Here is a 12,566-nt window from a genome sequence, read left to right as displayed (position 1 = left end):
ATTATTCCCATAAGTGATGGCATTAATCAAGTTAGAGCCGCAGGTAATTCACTCTAATAACTCATTTAAGTTAGGATATGATTGTTAGTGCTGTAATCGTTTTTTCCACAGTATTATCAGTATTATATTGATGTACAATAGTTGTATAAAGGAGTAGAAACACGTTTTAAAAAATAGTTTTACATATATGACAAATGCTTTAGGTATTTGGTTGTCTATACATGGGTTCTTTATAGTCTTTATTATGATTGCGTAATATTGCATATTATTATTTATTATCAACGATGTTTTTATGTACGTAGGTACCAAAAAAGTTAACGTTAATCCGAACAAAAAATAAAAATAAAAACAAAAGTAGAAAGCACCGCGTGTGTCGTGTCGTATGTGTGTTGTTTTTACCCCTCTCCCACATTTACGTGAGAAAGAGAAGTCAAATTTCGTTGCGCACTTTGATATGATCATGATACGCGATACGCGAATAATTGTGAAATGTCTGTGGTGTTGCTAGTCCTTTTCGAATAATTTGAAGTTCACACTTGTGGTTTATAGTCAACGTGTAAGGTAAAAAACACTAAGTGAGTTCTGATTTGTTTTAAGTGACTCAGGTTAAGTGTTCGATAATTAGAACGATAATACCTAAATCTTCTTTAAATTGTGTCTCGGTGTATATAACCTTACTTTTGCCGGTTTTTGACCTGTCATCCTATTTAAATATCAGCTGATGAGTTTTTGTTTACAGTGTGTTTACACTGTTAACAGTAACAGTGTACATTCCCTACAATACATAGGGCAAGCAGGAACTTATTCCTCCAAGTGTTCTTAAAATGATTATTAAAAAACGGAGGACCAGACTTTTTGTTCCTTAATTCTAGTAAGGATTATTAGGACTAAAGACATTTTTGTTTGAAACTTTATTTGTGATCATCTGTAAAAAAAAACAATGTTGTGTATAAAAAAAGTGTACAGAGAGGAGCTTTTACAACTCGCCCTGATTCTTAGCTTGCTTAGAATTAATCAGGACTCTCTATTTGACAATGACATACTTAATGGTGTAAATGATTTTGATTTGAACAATGGCACTACTTGGAGAACAGGACTTTCACCTTCTATATTGAGAAGTCATTATGTGCATCCTAAAAGCTTGGATTCAGTGCTTCTCAATTATGAAAGAGAGCTATTTGCAGACTTGAACTCACTTGGAAGATATAATCGAGGAAACTTCAGGCATCGAGATGTGCATGCCTATCTACTAAACATAGAAAGAAATGCTGCAGGGAATGTTTTAACTAACAGTGAATCTAGATCAGCACCACTGCAAAATGCTACTTCAGATACCTTATCTGATGTTGTTCTCACTAATGAAGTTTCAGATGACCTCCAACTCTCTCAAGAAGTAAGTTACATTTTTCTAGACATTTACATTACACACATCACACTTACATTAATTATTAGTACTAACACTTTGTTGATTTTTATTTGTTTTCTATATTATCCACTCATAAAAAGTACATATAGAAAAAGAAAAATTCTAACAATATCTATAGGTTTGTACAATTATGTGTATGAAGTATATAAAACTGGTAACCAAAAAATAAGCTTGTAGGTAATTTTTTTACTTGTCTCTTAAACAAATATAATTTATATTTTTATAAAATTAGTTTCAACAAGTAATAGCTAATTATCTATCCTCTAGAACATCAAAAGCAAAAGTATTGTGACCATTTTTAAACAAATAGATTTTTGCAACTTGTTGTCCAATTAGTTGGCTGGGTGGATGGATGTTTGAAAATTAAACTTGATTTTTGTTATATTTGAATCATAAATCTCCCTGAATTTAATCACCAATGTATTTTTTTGAAAATATTCTTCTCTACAAATTATGCTCATCTTTAAACATAAAAGAGATACTGTAAGTCAGGTGTAAATCCTTTAATAAAAAATCCTGGACACCCTGTATATGTTTTAATGTATAATGGTGCAATAGAGTTTTGCAAATTTTATACAAAATTTTAGTTTCAATTAATTGAGGGGGGCAAGGATTGGTATTAATATAGTATTTGCCAATCCATCATTTTCATAATGATCTTAGCACTAGTTTTATAGATTATTATTTCAGTTAGAATTAAAATTTAAATGTTTGTTCATCTGGTGCAATTACCAGTTTTGCTTTTACTTAAGTTTCATTTATTTGCCATGTTTTTAGCTTGCAGCCAAACACAAATAAACCTTACTGTTTAAGCTGCTCTGGAAATATATAAGAGACATTGCCAAAAATATAGATCATTGTCCTCCATTTGATTGGTTTACTCAAAATTGTTGTATGTTTTACGTGTTTGCAACTTGGAACATCACTCATTGAAGAGCCTAAACTACTTTATCACCTGGCTGACAGGCAGAAACTGAGATGTTACAATTAAAAACTAAATCAAAAGTCCTAGGAAATTTCTTTTTTTGTTGTGGTGAAGCAAATAAAAACTTGTGCCACTGACCCATACTTGATTGTCCTGAATGTACTCAAAAAGTGCAAAAACCACTGTGCTGGCATAGGACCAGATGTGAATAGCATAAATTTAGAATTTTTCTTTCAAGTGTGGATGTCAACATTGAAAATTGATTCACTAAATAAACGTCGGCTTAATTATGTTTTGCATGGACATAAGGTATTGGACTAGAGACCTTGACACAAGGAGAAACCTCTGACTCATATGATTTACAGCTATTGTAAACTTTCTTTGTTTGCAATAATGATGGGATGACGAAAATCTACTCCAAAATTTATGTTCTACTGGGCTCTTTTATATTTCTAGTAGGTAATATAGTGAATTGAATATAATTAGCGATTGCCCTTGTAGTCCTGGTACAGGTCTAAAATGGATGTCGTAGCATATGGTCACCTTATTTCGTGGTTGGCAATAAAAAAAGAACGCATTTATTTTTATATTCTGTAGAAGTGCAAGTCTGTTGCACTCAAATGACCAGGATTGTATTTTTAAACTAGTAAGAATACAATAACAGCCTCACACATCCAAAATAAAATAAAGTAAAATTTATATTTTCTCCTTGACCTCAACTTTCAAATTATTCTTGAAGGTGACTAAATAATGCTTTGTTTTGGTCTGTATATATTAATTTTTATCAAAGCAACATGTTTCATCAATTTTCCCATGTTGTAATAAAGAACTTTTAATGTACTACTAAAAATTTGTAAAAATTTGTTAATTACAGTGGAGTAGCTAAATAAAGTTTTCCTTAAATATTTTTATTTCAGTATGAAAAGCATAACACTAAATAGAATATTTTTTTTTACCTATTTGTCAATCTATGCAGTTTTCTAGTAAATTTAGTGTTTAGTTTAAAATAATAACCTGATTTATCAATGTGATCAAAAACTTCTGACAGTCTGGCAGTCTTGAGGGTCTTAAGGAAGAACATCTCCACAGGATGTCTATTTCTAGCAGGACTAACACACTTAAATAATTACAGAAATACTTAGCATTAACTAAAATTGCACTTGTCAATTCTAAAATCTGTTAATAATCGTACTTCCACATGCATTGCAGTTTCGGAGATCTCCCTGGTGTGTATTTGTTTTTTTTAATCTTGGACTCATGCTATGTTAGGTAAATTCAGTGATCAACCAATGCTTTCTTGTACTGCATTAAGGAATAAATAAAATAATGGTATTAAAAGGATTCTATTTGTATGCAAGATGCAAGGAGTTTGACTGCGTCTTAAGGTCGATCAAAACTCAAACGAAACAAAACGGTTGATGAACCTAATTCACAAGCATCATCATAAAAAATATTTATTTTAAACTTAAACTTTTTAACTTGGTGCAATTAGTAACGCCCATGCACTCACTAGAAGCTGGAGGTAACCCAGATTTACTTAATTACGTTTTTAAGGTCAGTTGTTTTGATTTTACACAGTCTGACTCTATATGGTCAAGACGTATTGTATAATTGATTATTTTACAGGCTAGGTCATTTGAGCAAAAATCTTAATTTTTTTGGTTGTCAGAAATGAGTAAATAACGTACACTAAATTTTAACTACTTTAATACGGTTCTTATGAAGTGATAACAATAAATTATACCTGAAATGTATCAGTATATTAGTATCTCTAATCTACACTCTAGTCAGTTTCTCATGGTTGTGCACTGTTTTGCAGTTTACAAATTGTTTAGCTATTTATCGGATGTTGTTAAAAATCATCGATTACTTGTGTCAGAGGCGTACTTAATTATTTTCAAAGTTAACAAAGCCCTAGAAAGTCAGTAAATATTAATCCAGAAAATAAAAATTCAGAAAACGTATGAGCATTTTTAGTCTCATCCTTGCCAAGATTATATCAATACAATGCAACATAGGTACTGTTTGGCTGCTTTGTGTTGTTGTTTTTTGTTATTACAAACATAACAAAGACTTTTCGACTACGTTTTAGGAAGGTTTTATATATAGATAAGGCTTATCGCTATAGTTCCATTTATATTGAATTTCTTTTAACTTGTACTTAAAAATAATCTAAATGCTGTATCCAACTACGTAATTAACCAATCCAAAGTACGTTAGTATATTTGAATACTTGAACTTCGTAACTGACATACCGCGACGTTTTGTATATTGTATGAAATCAATAATCTGATTGATTTGAGCCGTTGACACTGACCTATTGCGTATATACCTACTTTCTTTTGAGTTCAAGTCCGAGACAAAAGTTGTAAGTTTTGTTTGGATTACACCAGTGTGCAGTGCAATATATAGGCAGTTAAAAATAGGATTAGTAATAAATCCAATCTTTCTTGAATCTGAAATTTTATGTTATTAGGTATTATATATAGTGTGCTTTGGAATGAAAAGACTTTGAAGATGTTTGTCTTGAGTTGGATAGGGGATCGAAACATGATATAAACGTTCTGACCTACACAGTAAACACAATGCCTGCTCCTCTATTGACTATATGTGAAATTATACTCGAACCATTGTCGAACTTAAGGGTACCTGTTACAGCTTTAATGGGTAATGCTAATGTATATAGTGAGTGAACTGCAAAGTCAATAATAGTGGTTGAAAATTTCACCGCGAGATGGCGCCACCATCAAAACCAAATTCGTTTTAGTTTTAGCATTGTTTCAGATTTACGCTCTCGCCTGGTTGCTATGGTTATGCGTGGGTTCTAGCTATATGCAAACTTTTATTTGTTTTTAACGTAAATGAGTTTCTAATTGTGTTTATTTATTCAGTTGTAACTAACAAATCCACGAGCCGTTTCTATCTGAACCTTGACGCTTTGAATAAATTTCGTTAATATAGATAATTCAATATATGGGAGTTGCTTCTTAAACTTATGTTGGCATTTCAGTAGTTTGAACTTTTATCTATATAATTGTTGAGTATTAAGTTCTTATTTAAAGAAAAAATTGACATAAAACTTCTGCTTGTACTCCTATGTTTAACTAACAGGGTATCAAAAGAACATTTTTCTGTTTACTTGTTATACAAAAAGAGCAGAAAATTCAACAAACTGTATTACGTTTTTTCACGTGTTGGCACTTGTTTCTTAAATAGGGATATAATCCAGAATGTATAAAGATAACTTTACACTGGGTTGTAGTACCACTTCTCCTGCATGAATTAGAAGCGCAAATCAAAGAGAATAGACTAACGCAACCTTTGCTGTAATTTATAATTTAAATGACGATTGACGTCATTTGAAACCGTCCTGAATCAAGCTGGAGGCGACAATCTGCTATCTCGCGTTTCGTTTGAAAATATTTAACAGCGTTTCACCAGAAATTGAGGCAACCATACACATTTCGTAAAAGTATACCAGTCTCGAACATTACACACAAACGATAATTACTAGCAGACCACTCGCTTCTAAATGGAAATCGTACCTTAACCATTATTATTACAAAGTCAAGGATTTGTTATATTGTCCTAATAACATACGACAGCGCTTCCTAGCGTGTTGTTTTCTAGTTTTATCAACCTGTTGACATTTAGTGATACTGACTGGTGCGTGTCAGTTCGTTTTTGGTTTTGTGATGATTTTGTGAACGGATTTACTCATCCCCATGGTAAGTGGAAAAATCTTCTCTGTATTAGTATTCATTATGTATGACCTAAGAGGATTTACCCAATGTTGCTTTGATGTGGTTTAACCACATCAAAGCAACCAACCAGTTATATAGCACCAACCGTTAAATAAGCCATATACACACTTATTTCTTTCATAAATATAATAGCCTCTCAAACATTTTAGTTCCTACAACTTACACTTGAACTATGATGATATCGTACATCACTGAGTTCTACTCACTTTTAATTCGTCACTATTTAATTGGTGTTAGGTATTATCATCAGTTGATAATACAATGAACGTCGCTGTCCTCTTCAATATTCAACGCGTTCTAGAATTATTATCAATTAATATTCCTTCACTCAAACTATAAGTTGGTATTTTTATCGTTATTCAACTTGGCTGTTCAATAAAAGCTGTAAGTTTGGTTAAAATTGCGCCACTGTGTGCGTAATGGCTATTGTTGACTTTTACTTTAGTTTCTGGTGTCACAAGGTTTTTTTACATTCATAACATAACCTTGTCGTATAATAAGTGCAGGCTGCAGTCTATTATTGTGGTTTTAGGCCATTATTAGTCTCCTCATTTTCGTAACTTACAAGGTTCCATTCAAAACACTTTTCCTTAGATAAGAGAATTTGGAATTCAACGTGTTTTCACAAACTCCTCGAATAATTGCTTTCAGCACGTGTACACTTTATAATAATAATATGTTTATTTATGAATCCGGATGTGTGATTCTCGGTATGATTGCTGATGGCAATCCAAGGTTCACAAGACTGAAATTATTCTTTTTTTTTCAGGAATAATTAAGCAATCATAAATTTTGTTGTTGGGTTATTTTAAGGTTTTTTATAAATATATTACTAACCTTGTTTGTCAACTTTATTGTTTACTTTACTTTAGATTCTTGACAAATCTGTAGAAAAACCAAGTTCGAATAATTCTCAATTTTCAGTTTCGATTTTATCTAAAAAAGTTGCGAAGACTCCCTAAAAAATGCCTTCTGTTTCAAGGTAAAAACTTAATGGTTTTTAAGTAATGACGTCAAGAATAAGATAATTGATGTTCCGTGCTCCCTTTAGAGTCCTCAAAAAGTTTGATCAGTCAAATAAAACTCGCAAACCAGACCAGACCAAATTCGGTTTGCTCGGTATGTGCGTACTCCATCGTATTGGAATTGTAACAATCCTTACAAACTGTATCTATGAATGGTGTCATTGAGGTTTTAGACTGCAATCAACGAGTTTTGACATTTGAAAATGCGCATCTTCTTCTTATCACGCCCTCTACTGCCGAAGGTTGGCGATCCAAATGGCAATTATTATAGCTCTGGAAATTGCACCACGAAGGATTTCTGCAGACGAGCGGTCGAACCATCTCCTTAAATCTTTTAACCATGAGTTCAGGGCCCTAATTCTTGAAACCGGGGAACGGAATTTTCAAGAGGAGTGTTGATGGAATGTAGGAATCCGCAATTGTCAGTGTGTTCTGTCACATTCTGGACCTTTGTCTCGATAACTCCCTTCCCTCGTTTAAAGAATACGCACCCTGGCGACTTTCTACTGATCTTTTTCCCGCAGTAGAAGTGATCATGAACACTGCTTATTATTTCGATCACAGTAAAGAAAACGACAAAAATTTGACAGGGCGTGCGTTAGTAATAGAGATAACAAGCGTATTTTAAGTTTAAGCTGTAGTAACATAGGCCGTCTTAGTTGTTGTGCAACATCTGGTGACATCTGTACTCAACTCTATGAGTTAGAACGTACAAATAACACCCCCAAATCTAAAAACATCCCCATTGATGCTGCATCATTCGGTTCACACCGATATGATTGGTTAAAAATGATGTGGTTTTGTTTTTTGTTTATCAATCCCAATCCTTTGACTGGTTTCGCCGTATTACATTATTATTACAGTGTTAATTGACTGATGCGGCAATGGGGGTGTTCCTAGAGTTGGGAGTATTTGTATGTTCTAACTCATAGAGTTAAGTACAGATGTCACCAGATGTTGCATAACAACTATCATGTCTGGCATCCAGTTCATATACTGGAATGAAGGTTTTGTTCTTTGGTTATCAAGCCCTATAGCCTCTCTGATGACTGATGAACCGTAATACTGCGAAAAGGATCGGGATTGGGATTGATTAAGAAAAATCAAAACCTCACCTATAAAATTGAATTGGTGAGGTCGACACTAGGCGCTTTCTTTCGATCCACGATTTTGTATCCAAAGTATTCCAAACGCGTTATGAACTAGTTATGAACAAAAAATCACATGACACCATTTTTATACAATCACATGGAGGTCACGTGACTTTTGAATCATAACGTGTTTGGATCCGAAATCACAAACCGAAAGAAAACGGCTACTGTAAACACTGACGCCAAAATATGTCTAAAATGTTTTACATAAATATTGCAGTCACGTGGTAACTGTCAACTTTGACCTATGCTTGGCAAAATGCGGAATAACTGAAATAACCACCCGAAAGTCAGATGAGATTAAACATGAATTGTCAATTAGCCGAAAAAAATCTAATTGACATTATACATCGTGTATACATTTAGATAAGGATACCAGCCATTGTAAATCGGTATTATTGACATATCGTGTATTTTTTAAATAATAACAGACATGACAGAAATATTAATAGTATCGAACGGTCGGTCTATGTTGTCCCGATGGTGGTCTACGACGATTACAAAAGGGCCGACAATGTCCGAAGTGTCTTTACATCATTTGTCATTTGGGATATTATGACCACCCCCTAACTTGAAAAAGTCATTTGTCAAATACCGATTGTTTTCTTATCCGTAATCGGTTGACCGCAGTTTATTACCTTTTTACAACCCTTTAGAAAATGTCAATCTTTTTACCTGTATATTTACTATTTAGAAACCTTCAATGTCCAGCGAATAACCAACGAGTTATATAGGGTGAAACATAAGTAATGGGACATAGAGCTACAGTACACTCCTGACATTAAAATAATACGATTTAGCTAAATACCAAAAGTTAAAATTAAGAAACATCCAGGGTGTAAAAGTTAAGAATTTTGTTATGGTTTTTGTGTCATATTTTCAAGCTCTTTTGATATAAATTACTGAAAATTTATATAAGGGGGTTTTGCCAGTCGGTAAGTACGATGCTTTCATCTATTTTGCATTAGCTAATAGGGGACGCTACCTACAACCATTTCAGCTGCTTAAAAAGACTTAGGCAACTTTTGTTTTACGCAACTAAAACGGACATAAGATTTTAAAATATGATTCTAATATGTTTTCTACGTAAAAAGGTATACTAATTCTAAGTCTTAAAAGTAATCGTATTTCCCGCCTAGCAAAACCCCCTTGTACACATTTTTAGTAATTTATATCAAAAGACCTTGATAATATGATAAAAATTCAACTTTTACAATCTGTATCTTTCTTAATATTGACTTTTGGTATAGGACAGTAGCTAAATCGTATTATTTTGACGTCACGAATATGCTGTAGCTCTATGTCCCATTACTTATGGTTTACCCTGTATATTGTTTTAGTTTTCGCCTGAATAATGTAGTCATAATACTACAGAATTAATTTTATGCTAACTTGTGTATATTTTGGTGAGTGCGCCGTTGGTTGTGTGTATGTATGTTTTGAATATAAAGTAAACCTAAAATTTTGTTGTAATATATTTTATGGATTGTGCAATCAAGATATTAATTAGAAAGAATTATACTGATCATATTGTAATTTTTGTCCTGAAATGCGATAAAGTGGTTGTGGTTTACACATTTTCCGATAATAGCCTTCTAAATCTAGACATTTCCTACTTTCTATCTAGGATTTCTTACCAAACTCGTGAACGATTTAAATATTAAAAAATGTCCTTTATTGAATGTTTTTTCATACTATTTTTTTTCTTTACCCAAAGTTTAGATAATGATGTTAATGAAATAAATTAAAAGAATATAACCGCATCAATGTCATGGGTCCTACATGTACTTTTCAAGTAGTTAGATGTGATTCTAAACCTCTAAAATCTTCTAAATCTTCTCTTATCAATTGTCAAGTATCAGTTTTTTTGTCAGATTTAACGTACCTGATGGTGAACACTGTTATTCGTCTTAAATTTTGCATTAGGTAAATAATACTAATAAATACTATGATATTTGCATAGTGTTTTTAAGTAGTATGATACTGAGTGTCCCAGATAAAAATAACTAACATGGTGACTTCGGAAAGAATGCAATTTTAGTTAAATTGGAAAAAAGTGGCATTATTTTGAGCTCAAAAAAAACAGTGTGTAACCAGTTCTGATCATGTGAGGGGCCGTTCACATTTCAGCAATTTTAGTTTGCCAACTTTAAAAACTACTCCTAGAGTCAGTAGGTAATTGAAAATATGCTTCTTTTAAGGAGAGCTTATGTACGTAGGCTCCTGTCCTAAATATTTTTGTCTTTGCAGGTCCGTATTACAACATTTCTCTCATGTAAATATAGATTCATATTATATAAAAAAGTTTGTTTAAAGTCTTGTTTTGTCACTAGAAAAAAATTCATGTTGAGATATTTGAATTGAAGGGCTTAATGTGAAACAAAGACAAGCCACACATGAGATCAAAAAGAGTTAGTGCTATGCTCAGTTAAAGCAATAGTATAACAAGCCATTAAAAAAAATATTTTGGCCCTTCCTATGATGCGTTGACATCTAAACTAAAATAATGAAAGTTGTTACTGTATTTTACATATTATTTTTAACAATCAAAGTAAAATATGTTATTTTTACCTTTTTGAGGTCTGTCATTTTTTCACATTGAGCCCTTCAATTGATAGTAATCAATCAAAAGCAAATGTTTTGAAGTTGAGTTCATCTGATCTGTGTCTTTGTAGTGTTGGCGTCTGTGACGTGCATACAAAGTAAGGTTAGATTCGTTTTTTAAAGTTTGTCTTTTGTCTTGGAAAGAGGAGTACCTAAGTATGGTCCAGGGCACTAATGGGAGCGATGCACGTCATCAGTGAGTTTGACGTTTTGAAAATGCATTCGTATTGCTTAGCGATTAGTTGCGACCTGTAGCGCTATCTTTCTAACACGCGCTTATTAACTGAACGCAATTCTGACACTTCTCGATCTCGACGTTTAACGAGTTGTGTACGTTGTTGCCAGATTGCTAGATGACCGTTTCCTGTTTTTGTTTTTGTTGTTGATGACTTGACTAAAAACTGCTTACAGAGAGAGACAAAAAAAATTCAATATTGACTAATATTGTTATTCAAAATTCTCTGTTAAAAAACTGCGTCAACTTCTGTATAAGAAGTAAATAAAAACAAAATGTATGTAAAGTTCGTGTTTTAATGAAAAAACTAAACATTTTGCAACGAGGCGCGTTAAACGTCAATGACGTGCATCGGCCGATGTATTGCCTTCTACTATAGTAAGGAAAATGATTTAACAAAACTTGTAGGAGTATAAAGCGAAGTACGGACCTGTCTTTAATCCCGGACAAAGGCATGGGGCCGGAGCCTGGAGGTCAGCTAAGGCAGACGGCAACACATGAAGCGTGACTGTTGGAAAAAGAAACGCCGACATAATCAGCCCGGACCAATCAGCGAGCGGTTTTCAACAGCGCGATCTCTACGGGGAACGATGGGGTCCCACTTCAAACGACTGATCCGTGTACGCAGTGGTGGCGCAGTCTGAAATTGTCAAATTAATGACTCAAATTTTCAAACAAGTTTTTGCTTCAAATTCTGGCTCCGTCTTGTAAAGTTTTTATTATTCTAAACTTTTCTTCTAAGTTTAGAATAATCATTACAAATTCAGACATCTCAGAAGTGTGTGTGTGTGCTACAAATTACTTCAACGTAATTTACTTCATAACTTAAGAAGACTAGAAGAAAAGTCATTTAAAATGTAAAAATAAATATGAACTATCTTGTTCTTAAGGCGCAAACGTCAAGTGTCTGCGGCGTTGCCTGTTTTTGTCACATTTGATTGTCTATGGGCGACGTGCCCGTCGAGGTAGACATAGCCAATTAGGATATTAACTAATTAAAATTTAAAAAATGACTGTTTAAAAATGTTTAGACCGTTAAATCACCCGTTAGTCAAAACTGAATTTATCTAAATTTTGCTCATACCTCACACAGACATTGACAGTTTTCCAAATAATTATTATTTACTCGGGATAAAATGATGCATATTACACTCGGTATAACAGGGACATCTTTTGTAAGCATAAAGAATTCACTAGTTAGTATGGACGCAATCGGTATTGATTATGCAAATTCATTGAAGGTATAACATTTTGCGTACCAATTTAGATATCTAACAGCGCCAACACCGGTACACGGTTATATAAAATAAAAGATGGCGGTTGTGATAAATTACTTTATTATGCAGATTTTATACGTTTCTTGCCATAGGCCAGAAACAAAGGAATGTTTAAACCAATTTTGATCTGGCCATTTTAATGTAAATTGGTTTCTTGAT

The 12,566-nt window shown here is 33.1% G+C and overlaps 1 protein-coding gene across 1 annotated transcript in view; it reads left to right on the top strand.

Annotated features, from left to right (window-relative positions):
- The first annotated feature begins 486 nt into the window (after positions 1-486).
- LOC145739821 (uncharacterized) overlaps positions 487-12,566 on the top strand; it is a 49,157-nt gene continuing 37,077 nt past the window's right edge. The window contains 1 exon segment of the mRNA XM_081995176.1: positions 487-1,393. Within this exon segment, the coding sequence (XP_081851302.1) occupies positions 941-1,393 (453 nt within the window). The 5' untranslated portion in view covers positions 487-940.

This window comes from Ips typographus, unplaced genomic scaffold (assembly GCF_016097725.1).
Source record: "Ips typographus isolate SLU unplaced genomic scaffold, UJ_Ityp_2.0 IpsContig44, whole genome shotgun sequence".
Lineage (NCBI taxonomy): Eukaryota > Metazoa > Arthropoda > Insecta > Coleoptera > Curculionidae > Ips > Ips typographus.
This window is presented reverse-complemented; position numbering and strand designations above follow the sequence as displayed.